The sequence below is a fragment of the Sparus aurata genome, chromosome 9, assembly GCF_900880675.1.
Source record: "Sparus aurata chromosome 9, fSpaAur1.1, whole genome shotgun sequence".
In the NCBI taxonomy this organism is placed as follows: Eukaryota; Metazoa; Chordata; class Actinopteri; order Spariformes; family Sparidae; genus Sparus; species Sparus aurata.
In genome coordinates this window covers 15,126,732-15,146,957 of record NC_044195.1, presented here as the reverse complement: position 1 = coordinate 15,146,957, position 20,226 = coordinate 15,126,732, and the positions used below count along the sequence as shown (strand labels likewise).

At 41.9% G+C, this 20,226-nt stretch overlaps 1 protein-coding gene across 3 annotated transcripts in view; it reads left to right on the top strand.

Annotated features, from left to right (window-relative positions):
• sytl5 (synaptotagmin-like 5) overlaps positions 1-20,226 on the top strand; it is a 48,020-nt gene that overhangs the window by 9,480 nt on the left and 18,314 nt on the right. For all 3 annotated transcript variants that reach the window (XM_030429169.1, XM_030429168.1, XM_030429170.1), the window contains exons 2-5: positions 16,088-16,410; positions 16,503-16,718; positions 18,943-19,052; positions 19,163-19,280. In XM_030429169.1, coding sequence (XP_030285029.1) covers positions 16,292-16,410; positions 16,503-16,718; positions 18,943-19,052; positions 19,163-19,280 — 563 coding nt within the window. In that variant the 5' untranslated portion in view covers positions 16,088-16,291. The remainder of the gene's footprint in view (positions 1-16,087; positions 16,411-16,502; positions 16,719-18,942; positions 19,053-19,162; positions 19,281-20,226) is intronic.

The window sequence follows — 20,226 nt, the reverse complement described above, 5'->3', positions numbered from 1 at the left end:
ATTTGGTATTGAATGACAAGACCTTTTCTGATACTCTGCAGAGGCAACTCAGTCGGTGCCATACAAGTATCGAAGTCGGATACCTAGCACTACAGACCCCATGTTTCTGTCTTTCCCCGAAGTAATGTCACTTCATGTTTGCTCCACAGGAGAAATATACAGTGATCAACAACAACGTTAAAACCACCTGCTATACATACATGGACATAAAAAAAAAAGCTTTGGGATCTTTGCAGCGGATCCTTTGGGTCCTGTGAGTTGGGGTATGGGACCTCCATGGATCGGACTTGTTTCGCTAGCCCCACAATGGCTTGTCAAAGTTGGGATCTAGGAAATTTGGTGGACCGGTCAACGCCTTGGGGTTTATGTGGTGTGTCAGGTTGCACGGTCCTGCTGTGGGGAGCCACTACCATTGGGGAGATTTCTGCCACTGGGCATAAGGTTACAGTAGTTGGAAAGTTAACTGGTGATCCATCTCTTTATTGACTGATTCATGATTGGTTAAACTCACATTTTCTGATGTAGTTATGGGCAAACACACTATGTTGTCTGTTGACACTTAAGATACTGAAAAAGCTCAAATGCATGAAAAAAGTAAAAAAAAAAAAAAAAGCTTGAAGGATGTCTTTATTATGTTGTAGGATATATTACTCAGGAAATTTGCACCAAACATCACACAGTACTTGTTGCATATTATCTGTACCCAGGGGCAGTGGTTAGCTCTCTGGTGAGGCGCACAGGGTGAAATGCGGTAAATGTGGTGATCTCCTAAACTTTTATCTCCTGTGGTTATAGACAGAATACCTGCAAAACTATTTATATTCTAATCAGCCTCATCTGTGCTTTGTGCTTTATGCTAATTAGCAAATCTTAGAAATCATCTGCTAAGAATCAGCATTTTACTGCGGCACCATCACTGTGAGCATGATAGCATGATGACGTCAGTGCCACCACGACTAAATCAGAGCTGCTTGCTTGCCTGTAGATCCCGGTGCCAGACAGTCACTTTATGAACTGAGCCACGGACTCATTTCAGAATAGGACATGATTTAAGCCACTTCGTTTGTTGTCTGACATTTGTTAGAGGGGTGCTTGCTAGTCTCATGGGATGCACCGAGGTTGCAAAATCTGGAAATTCTCCTCAAAGCAGCCCTAAAAATGTTGCATTTATTCTAGAAAGTATCTTCTTTACGCAACAGTGAACACAATTCTCCGCCTCTGTGTTTTATCCTCTGTATGTGCAGAAAGTCTTCAGCTCTCTCTTTTGCATTTCTCACACGTCAGGGTTGGTTTTATGCTATGCTGTGCTGTGCTGACTTCCAGAGAGATGAGAAACAAATCTTTGAAGGTCATCACTGACCACCTGATTGTCCCTTTCCTCTTGAGGAACAGATCTGCTTTTCTCTTCGTGGTAGTCCTTTATGTCGCCAGTCTCACCAGGCATAACATAACCAAACCAGTCATCCATTAACCATCTCTGGCTCTGCTGCTCTGTTTGGAGGAGTGGCAGCCTTTTCCTGAGCCCACGCTGCCCTCTCCTCTTAATTAGCAGGTGAAATGACACAAACAACCTATCAGTGCGAGGACAACAAACAGCAGTCTGATAAGAACGATGCAGGAGAGTTCAGTAAAGGTGAAAACGGACGAGCAGAAAATGGAAGGAGTGCTACTGACAGGAGGCTCTGGATAAGGTTTTTACAGGCACTAACTCTGTTGGTTTGTTTTTTCCTATTTTCTGCTTCATTGAGCCCAGCAGGAGACTGAGGAGGCCTGCAGGCCTGATAGGTCATTACTGATGAAGGCTCCTCTGAGGGTTGTAATATTACAGTGGCTGTGGCATGTGTGCTTCATGGCTGGAGGGCCAGCGTTTTAAGCATTAGTCATGGTTGGGCAGGAATTGCTCTAAACAATGATGCTGGTCAAACAGAGAGGCTTGTGATCTAAAAACAACTCTGACAGTGGTAGAGGAAATATTGATAGCACAATGTGCATAACGTTTCAAGTGTAAAAATAGTGACTACAATTACATGGTAATAATTATCCTATAAGGATAGATTTTACTATTAAAGTATGTTATTGCTGATGCAACAAGTAGCATCTTAATACTGTAGGTTGCCTGTTTGCTTGCTTGGTGGGTTTGTTGGTGGGTTGGTCGGTTGCTTGGTTGCTTGCTTGCTTAGTGGGCAGGTTGGTTGCTTGGTGTGTGGGTCGGTTGGTTATTTGGCGGGTTGGTTGGCGGGTTGGTTGGTGGGTTGCTTGCTTGGTTGGTTTGTAGGGTTGGCTGGGTTTTCAGCAGGATGATACAAAAACTACTGAACGGATTTCCACCAAACACAGATGGAGGATTGCGTGTTCTCAAACAGCAACTGAGCATCCTGCATAGAATGACTTCTATTTGTAAGGTTTAAACATGTCAGATAATTGTAGTGAAGTAAAAAGTACAACATTTCACGCTGAAATAAAGTGGGGAATAAAGTAGCACGACAAAATGAGGTAATAGACATAAGAAGAAAGAAACAGAGGGAGACTGGAATGGGGAGAAAATGCATGTTAGTGTCTTGTATCAGCACAGACCCACTACAGCTTTCTGCCTGAACAATCGATTAACATGAGACTCAACAATCAACTATCTTTGTGATGTGTTTAGGGACAGTAGGGACAAATCCTATTAATTCTACATTTAAGTTTAGTAGTCTTTGAATTATATTAATATGACGTGAGCTTCAGTTATTTTTGCACAGATATAGCGAGTAGAATGTCCTTCAGAGGGATACTTTTTAGTTTATACTAATTTCAGAGCCTGTTCTTTTACTGGACAACTTTTGCCACCTCTGGTTGTGTGCATGTAAACTTCGATGTCATATCTTCACTTGTTATTTCTTTGTTTTGTTTCACATGGTATGTTATTACCTGGGTATAGTTGCTTTGGATACTGTAATGACGGCTTTTTTACATTTACTTCATAGTTTGATACATTTTCTTATATTTGGATTGGCTGGATTTCCTCTAGTTGTTGAAAATACATTTGTTTTTCAAAGAGCTCCCCAAACTATTTTTATCTATTGTGCAACCAGTCATCTCTTTTTTTTCTTTCTTTTAGTTTCCTCACAACTTCTTCTGTCAGTTTTCGTATCATTAAACGGGTGCAACACCGTGAATGCCTTCCAGGAGAGACTGTCAGAAAGTGTGTGATGTTCTCCCCATTTGGCTGATTATCATGTCACATCCCTCTCTGTGACAGCCTCCTTTTCTGTCCTGGCTTCAAGTGTGGCCATTGTGGAAAAAAGCTTTAAACACTTTCTGCCTTCAGACACATGAACTACTGTGTTTCGAGGATACTTCGACCTTTACAAAGTCCTTCTTCTGTCCTGTGCTAACACTCATTTCTAGCATTGAAAATTTGTTGACAGATCAGAGGATTGGCTGCTGCTCTGGTGGAAGCTATCTTTCTGTAAGCTGCAATTTGACTTCTCCACCCTCCCTGTGGACTCATAATCAGAGACAAAAGGCCAAATCCTGCCAGGACAGAATACTAGTCATCATTATGCAAAGTATCAGGCTTGATGGAGGGGAGTTATTCATATTGGTGTCTAATGTCGCTTCATTACCTTTGAGTCAGCCGAGTAATTAAGGTTTCAAATTGGATTCTGATTGACAAACCATGATGGCCCGTGTCTCTGCTGAGTTCAGTGGATGAGGAGAAGTGACGGGAACAATTTCAGACAGGTCCTCATTTGATTGGCAGTGACACGGACAGTGTGTCTGACAGGTTTCCAGGCTGAGAGAGAGGGTCATTAGTATGGTATCTGCCCTGAGGTGTTTGTGTGTGTGTGTGTGTGTCGGAGACAGACGCTGCAAGAAAAAGACAGAAAGAGACAGACAGAGAGGTCACCACCTAAATGAAAAGTAGACTGAAGCAGAGATGCTTTCCACTCAGACAAATGCGTCATGTATCACTGAATGTGCCGTCTCCTCACCGCTAGAACGCATCCAGTGCATCTTCCCAGAAGCCTCTCCTGTTTCCCCCCCCATCATGCCAGATCTCATCTGGAGCTTCCTGTGAAGACAGTGGTTGCCTATCAATTTCACCTCGCTGCGAACACAGGTCCACATCCGATCCTCAGGAAGTGGATTACATGCAGGGAGATACCCAGCTGAGATTGCAGGATAAATCTGATTTGCTTCATTTCCTTTAAATTGAGATAAGCTGAGCGAGCTGGAAACCATTTTGAGAAATGACAGCATCCATATGGATTGTTGTTGCATGAGACAAATGCTGTGTGCTCTGTCACTGCTTTATCAAGAGCGCTCTCAGTCTGTTTGTAGAGTCTCTACTGGTAAATTTGATCTGGGTTTTGTGTGCAGCAGCAGTCTTTCTCATGAGCTCCTTGAGCTCTTCATCTTGTACTCATACTTGTAAAAGCAATTGAATTTTTATGTCTGCTGACGATTGCCATACCTTGATCATCACTACATCTGTCATTGCACTGATATTTCCCCCAGGAATGAGTAAGGCCATATGACTCCCTGCCTGGCTGTAAAGTCCGGTTTGTCCTGCTGCCTTGTGCGATTTCTCCTTTCTCTGAAGGCAACAGACAATAATGGCTTTGGCTCATGGAGCATCTTTTTGGTGTTGTAAACACAGGGGTCCTTCCTTTCCAGTTCTGTATTTGTGCAGCAGGTAATGAAAAATGGATGATTATCATATTTGCATGAAAAGAAAAAAATATCTCAAATCAAAATACAGCAGTAAACAAGGGATTTAAATAATACAGTAAATCAGGTCATCAGTATAATAGATATATCTGGTTTGTCTTTGAAGCTTTTTTGGTTCTTACTAAACATAGAGTGTGAATATAGATGTGATACAGAACACCTCATTAAACACGAGACCAATAAATCAAGTATTAAAGCTGCATGCATCTATATTTATGTGTTAACAGAAGATCAAATGCATCAATTAATTAGTCTTGCCAGCATTATTGTTTTAACATTCTACATCTACTTCCACATTAATACACATTTGGTTGTCTGGTGAGTGTTGATGGCACCACAACAGTGTTTGTGGTGCTTTTTGTTTTTAATAGTTTTCCATGACAACAGAACAATAAGACAACCAATTTAACCGCCCGATGCTTATCAGAGATGGGTTTAATGCAGACAACAAATGTATCTACATTGTTCATTGTATGATTGTATCCACTGAGAAAAGATTCTTCTGCTTAGAAAACACAGATAGTAACATTTAGAAGGAACAACTGAGTGTTGGTTTTGGTCTTTTCCTGGGATTTAAAAAAAATTCAAAATGTAGAATATGATCAGATATATTGTAACCTCAAATGACAGAGCTTTGTTTATGTGAGGCATCCAGCATAACCATACTATTGGCAAGGTGGATATGTTCACGGCTTATATGTTAATGTGATGTGTACAGACAAGTCGGAAATGGGTAAAGGTATCATAACTCACATTTGGCATGAGTGTGGCACATGCGTAAGTGTTGGGCGGTGATAAAGAGGTGAGAAGAGACAGTCCCTACTTGTTAGATCAGAATATGGTAAAGCACAGGTAAAGTGTTGTGAGTAAGCGATGTGAGACAGGATGCGGTAGGCTGGCGTCCCTCTCTCCGCCTAGAACGGTGATCGGGGAGTATCACCCAGCTTTTCAATTTAATGCCAGAGGGATCACTTGGGTTTATTTTTTGTTGGCCAACTGTTTTTATTGATTCTCGAACCGAGTATTTTTATTTGCCTCCTGGGCTCCTGAACGAGAGTTTTTTGTGAAGATAAGGACTCAGTCATTGGTAGTTGAACTGTGGGTTTTGTGAGCACCGTCTCCTTGACGGAGGTCTGACAATATTTTCTAGTATCTATCTAGTAACATTTTAAGAGGCTGTTCACATACAGGCTAATAGAAATAACAATGTTGTAAGAAAGTGAAAATATTAATCAATAATAGGCTCATTACACCTAATTTCAGAGTTCATTATCCGCAATGTCCTTTTTTATTATTATTATGGTCCTTAGACAAATGTAGTTGCACAGACAGTCTCAAGGACAGAGGGGTTGTTTGGTTGAAAATGTGAGTCTGCTCTGCCTGACTCATTGATCCTTTAGCTGACTGAGGTTTGTGCAGGTTAGAATCCATGACCTCGACCATGGCTCTGAAATATCAGCAGTCTGACTGTGCTGTGTATTGATAAATCCATGGAGCTGTCTGTAGTGCTGAAGTAGCAGACAGATTTCTTAACTGCCCCTCTCATTCCCACCCTTTTGTCTGATTTTATCTTGGAACTATAATATTCTCTAAATTATACCAATAAACACTTTCCAGGGATGTTTTTTTTTCCAGGGCCGATGAACAATATTTCAAAATGATATATAATTGCAGTAAGCATAAAAATGTTGGTGTCAAATTTAAGAATAACCAGTGATGAAATGTAACTACAGTTTACTTAAGTACTGTACTTTCTACTACTTTATACATCCACTCCTCTACTACTAGTAACTTTGCAGAGTCAGATTATTCAGTGTCGATAGGCTATTACTCATGACGTGTAACCAATCAGAGAGTGGCGGCCACCGGCGAGGGAAGCACTTTGTTTAGAAACGTGGCGGAGACAGAAGGGCTAAGATAACAGTAGAAAACATGTCACAGGTTTTGTTTTAATACAAGTGCTTTTGAAGTACTTTTCAAGCTGAAATCATTTTGAAACTAAGGGCGAAGAATTCATAAAAGTGTTCACATATACCAGTCTAACCAAGCACAGCACTCCCAAGGGCATCACTTTGAGTTTTAAAGTAGTGGGAACATAACGGGTCAGATGAAAAAAGTTTTTTCAGAGTCCCAGTGTAAATGACACCTGTGCAGTGACTACAGACACAACAGATGCTGCATAAGAGCCAAAGTATCGCATCTTTCCTTTATTGTTATTGGCAATTGGACGCACAAACAGAAATGGAAATCGGTCTATCCCTACTCAGTTCTATACTATATTGTAGCCAGAACTATGGAGCATCGTCACCTTCATGATCAAAGTGACAAGTAGCAACGTGCAGGTATGGTAGGATCACAGAGACACACTGTTGTCTGTAATATTCCTGTAATATGTATAAATGGATATATAGTAGTTTTTACTGTAGGTATTTGGTGTAATGTGGGAGTTGGAACAGGTAAAGTGACACTCTGACGACACCACACACTGCCACGGTTATGTAATTCCAGCTAAAGTTAAAATCACCGTTAGTCCTTTAATCTCATTAGTCCATCCCGACTGTTAACAAACTAATATCAGTTGTGGTGTCACAGTGTATGCCATGGCCCTGGTGTGAGCAGCTGATGAGTGTTGTTATTGACCTGTGTTGATGAATAATGAATGTTTTTCTACACTAGGAGCATGTCTGCCATTATGTGTGTGTGTGTGTGTGTGTGTGTGTGTGTGTGTGTGTGTGTGTGTGTGTGTGTGTGTGTGTGTGTGTGTGTGCGTGTTTGTGTGCATGCGTGCATGTGTGTGTGTGTGAGGACCATATAAACCCAGGGTTGGCAGAAGGAAGTGTGGGGCTGAGTTAAAGTGACCTGCTGTGTGCGGGTCACTGAAGACGCTCCCTGCCGATCATCATTACCGTCTGCTGCCTTCTGTGTGACATTAATCATTCAGGAGGAAAACATAAAGCATCCAGTAAATTACCCCTGAGGTATTTAGGCGTTATACATTAAGACAGAAGAGGAGGGTGCATTACAGACTGTTGGACCCTCCAGCTTTGAAAAGAACCTTTACCGACAGAGTAAAGGGTTAACAGCTGTCTGTTATATGGAACCGGCAATTTGTATGAAATATTAATGATCTGGACATGCTGCTCTTCAGACTGTAGCCACTTCTGTCAACACTGTGTTTCTAGTGTACATCCCAGAAAATGTAGCGCCTGGGGAAATTATATGGAAAAACACCAGCCTCCTATGAGATAACGAATCTGCTGATACAAGGTGAAGAGGCTGCTGTGGGATTAACTCACTATCCATGAGGCAAAAAAAAGGGAAAGAAAAATAATTTCTTTGACGTTTCTTGCCAGAATAAGGGTGGTGAAGCTGAAGTGGAGGGTGATAAATTTTGAAGAGGATGGGGATGACCCACATTTCTGCAGAAATACACACACCATGTAATGTTCTCTCGACCTTGTTCCTCCCACTTTAACTCACTCACGGACAGGTTTTGTAACCACACGTACACAGAGTGAAAGGTGTAAAACATTCACGCCTCTGCTGCTTAGATCAGATTAGAGATCAAACTTAAGTTCAGGAGTGAAGAGTGATCAAGAAGGAGAAATATGAGCTGTCTTTCTGTAACTAACGCTTCTCGTGGCTTTTAAGCAAAAGTACTTCTCGCCTCTAAGTTTTACTTTGACACATGAAAAGAATTCAGTCTAATGCACTGCATAGCAGTCAGGCACAGTTCACTGCTTTGAACATCAGCCTGATGCAGGTTGAGAGAATGTTTTCACCGCTGTGGAGCTTTTGATCATTTCACATGATCCTCATCAGCAGATGGAGTGCGCCTAGTTGTCATCGACCCGTCTATGTGGTTCAGATGGATTTGGATGAGAAGCTGGTAGGGCCTTGTCCTCGTACAAATAACATGATGAAATCTGTTTTGTTATGTAGGTTACTCTGAGATCAAACATATCAAATATAGCTGCGTTGTTGATATGCAGCTGCAGCGGCCGGTATCTCCTTCAATTCACTTCTTTTTTTTCAGTTTCACAGCTGAAAACACTTATTACCTATACAGAAACATTTATTAGCATTGGATAAGAAAGTGCAGGTTTTGGATTAAGAGGAGTCGATCACCATCCAAGCAACTTTTGACATCCCAACCTGACCAGCCGGACAGTCCCAGGGAGGAGAGTGAAGGGATCTAGGATAGGAGTCATGCTAATCAAGTTTGGTTTTAAGGCTGCGCCTGGCTAAATGTGCGTGCGTGGGAAAAGGAAATGGACAAATGGGACTCAGGCTGGCCAAACAACATGAAGTAAGAGACCGGATCCTGGAGAAAGCTGATGCATTCAACAGGCGGGCTGTGTTCCAAGCCAACAGAGCACAGCAGGACTAAAAGACGAGGAGAGGTGGACTCCGTGTTCACGTCATCGATGCTCGGTGCTTAAATGCATTCAAAGCTGATGGCCAGTGTCGAACTTTTAAATATAAAGATGCCACATTATCATCACCATCTTGTTGCTGCTGTTAACATTCACTCCAATGCAGATTTAAAAAATGCACCATGTGTTTATGTATATGTGTATATACATAACTGTAAATGTTCCACATTTGTGTAGCATGAAGGAGTTTACAAGGAGCATTTTTTAATTTTTGGGATGTGTGTGTTCATCCACGATTTTTTCTTTTCTTTTCTGCTTGTAGGCTGACGCAGTTCGTTGTTATATGTGCACTGTTATTTCATATTCCTTTTCATTTCCACATCATTGTTTGGTTTTGACGGTACAGCACTTTTTTAATTTGTGTTTGTGTGGTCAAAAAGCTATTAGGGACCCCCAAAAGACCAGCAGCCACTCTGTTGAAGCTAATGGGGTTCCATTAAAGATTCAAGATTAGAGTCCTTTTAAAATGCAAAGGACAAAGAAATGGAAATTTGGATATCTACATTTCCTTGACAACTGAGAAAACTGTTATCTGGTGATGAAGTTCATGTGAAATTATCATAACCTCTGGAACAGCTGCTGAATAGACTGTAAAGTTGGATATGTTTGTCTATATCTTGTTTATGTCAAATATTAGTAAATCAGTAAGTGATTTTTTTAAGTTTTTGGGGCTTTGTGATGCGATTAAAAGCTCAAAACTATCTACTAAACAGACCTTATGGTGAGATTGTTGTTCGAATAACAGTTTTATTGTTTTCTATTAGATTTTGCCCCCATTTCCCATATTGTGATATACTGCAAAGTATGTTAAGTCTAAATTGCTTTGCAGTTCTGTATCTAGTCCATGAGTGATGTTTCTTTTCCCATAATCTCCTCAGTCAGGATTATATTTTTCTCCTGTTTTCTTGCCCGACGCCAGAACTACATTTGGGAATTAAGAATGAAACAGACAGGGACAGAGATAAAGGGGATGCTCCTCTTTTGCTACTTTCTATCACGAGTTAGCTTGGACGTGGGTGTATACGCAGACAAATATTATATAATGAGCAACTTAATGCTCAAGTAGCCACATCACGTCTATAAAGACTTCCAGTTACACCAGTGCAGAGTTCCAGTTATTTTCCAGCTTTAAGAAGTCTGATGTCACTGCTTTTATTTAGATTGTTCTGTATTATGTTACAATTATAATGCATTACAAGATTGTTGGCCTATTTCAATCACAAGATCAGAGATCATTTAGAGATTAAGGTACAGCACAATATAACAATACAATAACCTTAAAGTGATCACGGAGGTAACCACCTCTGTGATGTAGTGTGGACAAAGCTTTATTTTAAAGTGTCAAGCTGGGGTTATTTGATATTTTTCATATTATACAAAATCCCATGAAAAGACCAAAACAAACGATGTGCTCGTCTCTGAATAACGTTCCTACATTGTCAGTGGCTCTAAGCACCAGGCCCATTAATTACTAGTGAACACATTATCTCTTTAACAGGGCTCAGTAACTTCCTTAAAAAGGCAAATCCACCAATTTCACACAATACGAAAACAAATAGGTTTTCGTATTGTGGTGTTTGCAGGTCTTGGGAATATCTACAGCGTGTCTAAAAAAAAGTAGTACGAAGCCTTTGTGGCTGCAGAGGAAAGCTGCATGTAAGCCCATGAATTGTATCCAGTGATGTCACTCTGTGGCTTCTGAATGGCAGTTTCATTCTGGGTAATATATATGCACACCAGTCTTGCATTATGTTTTATTACTGTTGGACCGATTATGGACGGTTTGAAAACAAATGATCAGAATCAAAGTCTATACATTTTGTATCCTCTCATTCTTCCTCTAATTGATTAAAGCTACAGTCCCAATGTTCGTTGTCGTAAAGGAACAGGTACCCCAGTGCGCCAGTTTTGCCCAGTGCTTTGATTTTTCATAGCTTTTGAACAACAGTGGCGGTTTATGATGCAGAGAAATAAGCTTTATCAAGCCTGTGGCTACACAGACAATAGAGGCAGGATGTACTGTTTTTGAACTTTAGAGGGGAGTTGTTGACAATAATCACTAAAATCACCAAAATATCACAGACTTATCTTTAAAGCCTCACTGAGCTTCTGTTACTGGCAGGGCGTATGTTTGCTGAGCGCTTCATCCAAAGCCAAACATTAGCTAGAGCCAAACCTGGAGCTTGTTGCAATGTCAGAGCATAATCAAATAAAATGAGTCAACCTACACTGTAAACCCCTGTGAGTCTGTTTACATTCGATGGATTTCCTTGAACTAAGCACAGAGATGAAAGTATTTAAGGACTGAAGCTGTGACCTTGTTTTTTTTACTTTTCCCTCCTCAATCTGCCCACTGAAATTTCAGCAATGACTAGATTTTGTGTGCGTTTCTCATCCATGTCTACTTTGCTCTTCTGCCAAATGGAAGCCCGGAGGCTCCCAGCACACCTGTGGTCTTTAATTGGCAGATTGATTTTGCTCCTGTGAGCCCGGCCACCTGCAGCAAACACCAACCTGACTGGTGGTAAAATGCCACACGGCTCCCAAACACTAGGCAGACCACAGTGTGGCTTCGTGGCCAGATGTCCCCGGTGGAGCCCAGACTCTGTGAAAAATGGTCCATTATGTGTTTTAGCAGCATGAATTTTGAATGGGGGAGAAGATGAAAACCTTCCCCCACATTGTGTCGAGAAAAGCAGTGAGTCACCGTGCTTTCCTTCAGGGCTAGGTTGTTAGCGAGTGTGTTTCCTCAAAGTTTTTTTAACCATCTCCTCACTCGTTGTTTGCTCAGGACAGAACTAGCAGCAGTGGGAATGTGAGCCGTGTGTACTCAGGGAGGGCTGCGTCAGGCCACCACACCTGTGGCAGCACACAATACAACCTCTGATATGGTGTTGTGCTCTCACAGCACGACTGTAATTTGGTAGACGCTCGGACAAATATTAGTTTCGCTTTATTGATGTTGTTGTCATGTGTGCCTGGTAGCTCTGGAGTGTCATGCGGCACAATCGCTTGGCTGCCAGAAGTTGCTATAGACGTGACCTCGCGTACACACAGTTTATTAGACCGAGCTGTAGCCGACTCGGTCACTACAACAGTGCGGTGGTAAATTCTGCATTAAAATCTGTTGACTTTACATTTGGTATATATTTTTTTATACATTATCACACATGTTTCCATAAATTTTCAAACCCAGAAAAATCCCTAATGTAGCACAAGGTAAGGGTGGGTTTCATTTGGTCACCTCAAGTCTGAGACGCCTTTCACACTGGATGGGAAACACCCACTAACATCTCTCTTTAATGTGAATGGGTGCAATTTATGTTCTCTCCCCCGTTAAATAACTCTGCAGTAGTCACAGGAGTTTATTGTCTCCACCTCCGATAAGCGCTGAGTTTGAAAGACAGACTGAGGTAAAAAAAAAAAAAAAAAAGACAAAAGTATATGTTATTAGGTTATTAGGGCTGTTGATCGATTAAAATATTCACTTACGATTAATCACATGATTGTCCCGTTAAATCATGATTAATTGCAAATTAAACAACTTTTTTATTCTGTTCAAAATGTGCCCTAAAGGGATCATTTTAAAGTTTTTAATACTCTTATCAACATGGGAGTGGACAAATGTATGTTTATTATTATTGCAACAATCCAAAACAATGACAAATACTGTCCAGAACTCAAGCCCAACAAGCAAGAACAGATGGGCATACTGACCTGAATGTAACATTGCTTAGTGATACCAACACAATGTAGTGTCCAACTTTACACTTGTAAAGGTTAACTAAACAGTGTTAATCAGCCTGCAAGCTGTAGCTATCCATTAGCGAGGGGGAGGAGGGCTCTCTGCATCAGCTGGGTCTTTGGCCAGCAAGCGGTATTTCAGACCCAACGTACTACGGTGGAAACTCAGTTCTTCACATTTACAGTAGATGTAAAGAGATTTGTGCTTGTCGCAAACAAATCATCTGGCAGAACCTTTCCTTTATCCATTTCTGCTCAAGGAGGTTTGTTTCTGCTCGCGATCCACAAAGTTACTGCTGCATCTCTTCCTGATTTCCAGGAACACAGGGCAGGTCGAGGTGGCCATAACATGTGTGTTTAAAAAGTTTCCATCGTTGGTATTCTCCTTCACTGAGCCCTGTTCGTTACTGCACATGTGAGGATGTGAGATGAGAAAGAAGCCATTCCGTTATCAGCGCCGGAAAAAACAATGCTTTTACTTTTTTTCTTTTCTTTTCTTTTTACTATTTTCTTTTGGATGTAAGTCTGTCGAGGAATGTAATCTGCAGCCTTCTACTGCTCCCTGTTTTTAGATGACAAACTTGACACATGTGGCAAACAGAGAGTGACGAAGGAAATCAGCAAATGTGACTTAACGTAAAGTCATGTAGATGGATTTTCACTGACAATGTTGGTTGCTTAACAATGAAGACAACAGTTCCCATGATCTATTTACATCTATCGTTTTGTTTTGACCGAGAGACCCGTAGTGGCAGAAATGACATACTGTGCAAAATCAGCAGTTTTCTATTGAAATTACAGGTCTTGAGTCAGTTATTTTGACATTCCCTTTTAGGTTGTAGTTTGTGCTATTGTTCCCATTTATGGTCCCCAGAGGATATCCCTGACAGATAGTATTCAGCCTTTCATTGTGAGCATTTCATCATGCTGACATTAGCCTTCAGCTCAAAGCAGCACTGTGCCTAAACCGAGCCTCACAGAGCCTCTGGCGTGACTATCTTATTCTTAGAGAGATCACAGTCAGTGCATATTTCAGTGAGGCATGTACATATATCGTGTCGGCATTCAGCGGTTAAAACTTCTAAGGCAGCGTTATCGTAATTTCCACTCTTAAATCCTCACCTCACGTCTTTAAGGTGTCTTTATTGGCTACGGTACAGCTGCAGTTCGTATTAAAACGCTATAATCACAGATGTTGTGGTGTGCCTTTGGTTGCAAATGAAGTTGAGACGATGTCGGCTGGTTCATTAGTGCTAATTCATGTAAAGTGAAGGAAAGAAGCGGGAGAAGAAAGGATGAGGATGAAAGAGACGGTAATGAATAGTGAGTGAAAGAGGCTGGTGTGGGCCTATGCAGATCCTTCCACTTCATTCAATTTTTATTTCTCGACTTCACTTACACAAGCTCAGGCAGAAATCTGTCCATCTCCTCAGAGTCTCATATAACTCTGTATTTATTAGTTTCTGATCTTTGTGGAGGGTTTTATTGACGACGTGGAAAGCTATTTCTGTGCAAATCAGGTTATACACAGCAGTTTACTTTTATCAGGAATTGCAGTGAGATTGAGTATTGTGAGTGTATTAGTGTGTGTGTGTGTGTGTGTGTGTGTGTGTGTGTGTGTGTGTGTGTGTGTGTGTGTGTGTGTGTGTATGTGTGTGTGTGTGTTCATGTAAAGCATTCAAATCTCATCATTTCCCAGAGTTACAGCAGCACCAAACGAAATCAGATCTACTAAGCATTTCCACAGCACGGCTAGCAGTGACATCCTCGCCGCTTTATCCCGTCACCCCGTGGACCATTTATCATAATATAAGAAGACCATTCCTCATGTGGTAGAGCCATTTATCATCGGGCTGCTGTTTATGTTTAAGCCAGATACTGACCTCGCAGCTATGATAATGATAAGAATAAGACTGGTGTTTCTTTGCGGCCACACCGAGATCGTCAGTGGTCCTACACTGATTATAGATATCTCCACCAAATGACATGGCATTACAGTCTGGACCAAAGTGGAAGGATGATGTTGCTCAGGGGGGAGAGCCAGCGTCTTGTTATCAGAAAGTCACTGGTTCGATTCCCCAGGTCTGCATATCGAAATGTCCTTGGGCAAAATACTGAACCCCAAAACTGCTCCTGATGTGCTGGTCGGCACCTTGCATGGCAGCCACCGCCATCAGTGTATGAATGTATGTGTGAATTACTGTAAGTCGCTTTGGACAAAAGCGTCTGATAAATGCCCTTAAGTGTAAATGTAAAATGTTGCCGTCCCTTCAGCCATGCGCACGGCTAAAGTCACTCTCTGTGTACAAAAGCAGCTGCCTAATGAACACGGATGATGTGCACATTGGCATGCAGGTGTCCAGGTAATTAGCGGCAGACCTGTCAGGGAAAGATAGAGCTCTGCTAATAGAATCTGACAAATGTGGGTGTTGAAATCTGAGCGTCAGGCCCAGAGCCTAATTGGGAGGTTGTTAAGCCGCCGTGGAGCCGTCAAATGTCTACCGGTTACTTGTGCTTTTAAAACCTGGAAATCGTCATTGTATTCTAATTAACACTTTTTTACACTGGCCAGAAGACGACCACGACTGCTGTCGCCAACTGAGTCACTGTATGCCTGGAGGGTTTAACACTTCAGTCTAGAATCTTGTACCGAGCAGAGACAGCGCATGTAACGGTCATGTTCATGTTCTTCAGATTCCTCTAATGGTATATTTCCATTTTTAAGTGACACCTCTCAGCACTTGTCTGTACAAATGAGCATAAATTGTGTGACTGGATGGAATATTAGAACCACGCGATTTGCAGACTGTGTGCTACATTGTTTTCATGTAGTGCGTTGTCTGTCTTTACCAAATATAATACTTATCGTTAATGTGTATGGATGCAAAAGGGATTTGTTATATTGTGTAAACCATATAACAGAATTTGGAGGATTCCTTGTATAACTGAGCAGGTTTTGTTGTTCTTATTTAGAATTTCCTGTATTTAGTTTTTCTTCCCGTCTAGAATGGGAAATGTTCACAAAAAAAAGCAACTGACACCTCCCCCGTATTTTGGAACCTCTTCTTCATTCTCATACCCGTGTGTACCTGCTGCACCCTACTGAGTGAACTCCTCTAGTTCGATGTTTGTTCTGAGTTATCACTGCCGGTCATATTTTACTGACTTTCCCTTGTGTCTGTTTATTCTAGGCTTCCTGAGAGCGGTCACATCTCACCAGCTTCCCCCGGAAACAGATGATTAGAGGAGGAAATACTGGAAGGAAGTTCATGCCAGTGCTTAAAGAACAACAACCAAACTGTTAGCAGAACTTTACAGACAGAAGAGAAGTCCGCAGCATAATGTAGTTCTCAGCTTGGCTGAAATCGTTGGCCGAGCGTACACCGAGGGGACCAATGGAGCAGGTCGGGGAGGATCTGAACCTCTCCTTTCTGCTGGAACATGAACGAGAGATGATCCTGAAGGTGCTGCAGAAAGATGAGAAACTGAGGAAACGGGAGGAGAAGAGGATACGGTGGGGACCTCACTATCATCATTTGAACTCATGCTCGTTTCACACTGAGTTTTATTAATGACCATTGATGTTATCCTCATTCTGTGCTGCAGGAAGCTGAAGAATGAGCTGCTGGAGATCAAACGAAAAGGTTCCCATCGGCCCCAGGAGCTGGGGGAGCGACAGTGCGCCCGCTGCCTGAAAGCGCTGGGCCTCATCTTCGACCGCGGAGATCTCTGCGAGGAGTGTCAGCTGCGCGTCTGCAACGACTGCCGCGTCAGACCTCCCAACACACGCCAGTGGAGGTGTAACGTCTGTGCCAAGATCTCGTAAGTGCGATGCCTGCAGGGACCGAAAGAGGAATTAACTCCAGATGGATAGATTTGATGGGTAATGACACGACATCTGTCTCAGTTTGTCTGTGAGGGCCTCGGGTGTTTCAGCGCTTTGATCTCGAGGAAATAAACACCCGAAGGCCAAACATTCTAACTAATCACTGAACACCTTTTTGCAGAGCAGACAGTTTACCGTAGCTCGTCATAGCAGGAAAAGCACAGGTGTAAGGGAAAAAGGATGACACCGAAAATGTCAGCATGACTATATTGTGCCTTTCTGTCGTCACCAGCTGGGACTTTTCATTCAATTCCCAGCCTGTTCTTTTGTTTTGTTCAAAAGTGAAATTAGCCTACATGTTGGGTTTTCAGTGAGCAGTAGCAATGACAGGTCTTTCATTACCTTTCAATCACTGCTCAGACGATCGCTATTTCTAGACTAATGGGACCAGGTCTGTTCCAGAATGTTTAAAACATTGTTTGATATGTGCGACTGATGACATCACTCCTGTGACGCCTGAGTGAGATAAACGGTAAAAACAAAATTGTTTTTCACTAAAACGCCACAGTTTTCTCGCCTTTAAATCACTTTTGTCCGCTATCAAGTCCTTTACGCTTCCCCATCGTGGGTCTCTCAACCAAACATTTGTCTTCGTTCTTTGGTCTTTTCGGTGTAGATGTTATTTGAAGTGCAAGCCCGTGTTTGTTTTGTTGCAAGAAAACAAATCAATTGCCGTTCCAAAGAGATTTGCAGGGTCTGTATACTGCCAGTGGTTCAGTAAGCTGTCGAGTGTTGTGGGGCAGTGGTGGCCTGAAGGTTAGAGAAGTGGGCTTGTGACTGGAGGGATGCTGTTTCAGATCCACAGACCAGCAAGATAAATGTGGTTGGGGAAAGGAGAAGGCAGTGTTTCCCCCTCCCTCATTTACCACCTCTGAGGTGCCCTTGAGCCGGGAGCTGCTCAGGGGCCAGCAGATCAGACGGTAGCAGCACAGAGCAGCTTCCAGGTGTGTGGAAACCTGATCAGGAAGAGAAATTTGCCCTCAGTGAATCTTTCTTAAAATATCCTTAAAATAATAAAGGTTTGGTCGGTCATCAGATATTACGTATTTTAAATGTAATTACATGCCTGATATTGAGGTAATATATTTATTTGCGACGATTTAAGATGAACAACTTTAATAAGAAGACGGTAAAGTAAAGTCAGGTTTGTTTTAGGTTTGTTTAGCTGTGAGACGCCTCGATCCATCGTTAACCCCAGACAGCAGTGGATTCTCTCCACGATCCCCTTCAACACTTCACATTCACACAATGATGAAATCGATCCCCCACGCTAGTCTGAATAATCACATTGTGGTCACAGGATATTGTTATTGAGTAAGTGTAAGAAGCAAAACTTTGTTTCTCACTTACAGAATGTGAATGTTTCTGCTCTCCCCGCCCACATGTGGAACCCACCGGCTAAAGTTCAGCCGCAGACCATCACCAAGTGAAACTCGAGCAGGCGAGGCAGAGGGAGGAAAAGTAGTTGCACAACTTTTTATAACGGTATAACAGTGTCTGCAGGTCTTGAAAAGTCGTCAAACAAAATGATTTGAGTTTCACATTTCATTTACAAACGCCTAGAGCATTTTCACTAGCCTGTGAAAGGAACTAATGTTAGTTGTGTGTGGTCTGAGCAAAAAAAATGGCTCAAATATCTCCGGTACTGTTGTGTCAGACAACTTATTTAAGTTTTAATAGGTTAATCCATCCTTTCACCCATCCATCCATTTCCTGCTGCTTGACAAGGTCCAGGTCAGGTTAAATTATGAGTTAATAATATTGTCAGGAATTATAATTTCTGTAACGTAGTGTTATTACCTTCATTCAGCTGAAAATATTCCTACACCTTTATTAAAGGCATTTCAATTTCCGGGCACTTTTCATATAGAGCATGTGTCGACTGTACATTTGATATAATACTGTCATAATATCCTCTCTCTTGGTTTTAATGTTATCTTTCTACTGTGGCCGTTATGACTGTGATACAGGTAATAAATCTCCTTGTATGCGATATTAAAACTGTCTGAGAAGGTCTTAAATTTAACTTGAAACCCTGCAGAAACCCTGTCATCAGAAGAAAAGTCTTGATGATATCTAAGAGTTGAGTTAGATTTTTCATTTTTAAAACACTAGAGGCGGCATGATGGGTCCAGTAATAGGTGGACGTTGTGTTTGCAGGGAGCTGAAGGTGGTGACAGGAGAGTGGTTCCTGGAGGAGCGGTCCAAACGCTTCGAGCAGGTGGTGGCGAGCAGCGACGTGATCAAACAGACGATCCTGAGTAGCCCGAGTGAGTTTCACCTCTAGTGTTTCGTGAACTGTAAAGCTGATATCCAAACTATAATAGTGGAGGCTAAATGATGACGTAACTAAATGACTCCTGATGTTTCTGATTACAAGTCACAGATGAGAAGTCGACAGAAAACCTGGCAGCTCCTCCTGAGTCAGAGAGACCCGACACCCCGAGGTCCAACAAGAGTGCAATACTCAATGTGAAGGGCGGCGCCAAGAGGAAAGGGTAAGTGGCGGGGAACAGAGTACGGACCAGCTCCATTTACACGTTTTCTTCATCTACTCAATGAAGCTACACAACATAAAACATGCAAGATATGCAAGAAGCAGGGCCAGGAAGAAGGAAATCATCTCAGACCACATCTGAAAGGAATCGGCAGTGTTTCGAGGACTCACCTCACTGAAAAAACGTTAGAAAGGATCAATTGGAAGCTCATTTGATTTTTCAGAAGCCCTGAATGCATTTTGAAAACACATTTGGTGGAGCAACACGGCGATAATTGTATCAAGCCGGCTCGCATCGCTCCTCATCTCGTCTCGACTCAAATGTTCCTGAAGGCATCACAGGGAGTCGGAAGGAGAGGAGATACAGAAGAAAATGGCAATTCAGCTCTGATAAACAATCAATATCAAGGCCGCCGCAGTTATTCTGATCAGAGTGGTGGCTGGTCAGGACTCAAGACTGAAAATTAAATAAAGTAATCCATTAATCACATTCACTCACAAGAGATAATAAACATATTTTTGGAACTCTACATCACCACACTTCCTTTTTTCGAGGCAGCTGTCTTTGTCTCTTTCTTTTCTTCACGTCTTTCTCATCACTTGGTCTGTTCAGTAGTACAAGCTGTCACCGGGAGTGCTGGAATTGTTAGCTTTCCTTGCTCTCTGTGTGTTCCCTGAGCAGACAGGACCAGATAAAGTGGCAGGTGTACCTTTGTGACCAAACACTCTGTAACAGTGATGACTCCTGGAATATAGAGCTATTTAACACTAATTTTAATAAGTAAATAACACTTACAGAAGCTTGTTAACATGCTAACTGGTACTAATTGGTACACAAAAGGGATTACGTCTTCATTAGAAATTCATCCTCCGGGCAAAATGAGTACATGTATCAAATTTCAAGCAATCATCGAAAAAAATCAGTAGGCTTTATCCTCTGGGGACCA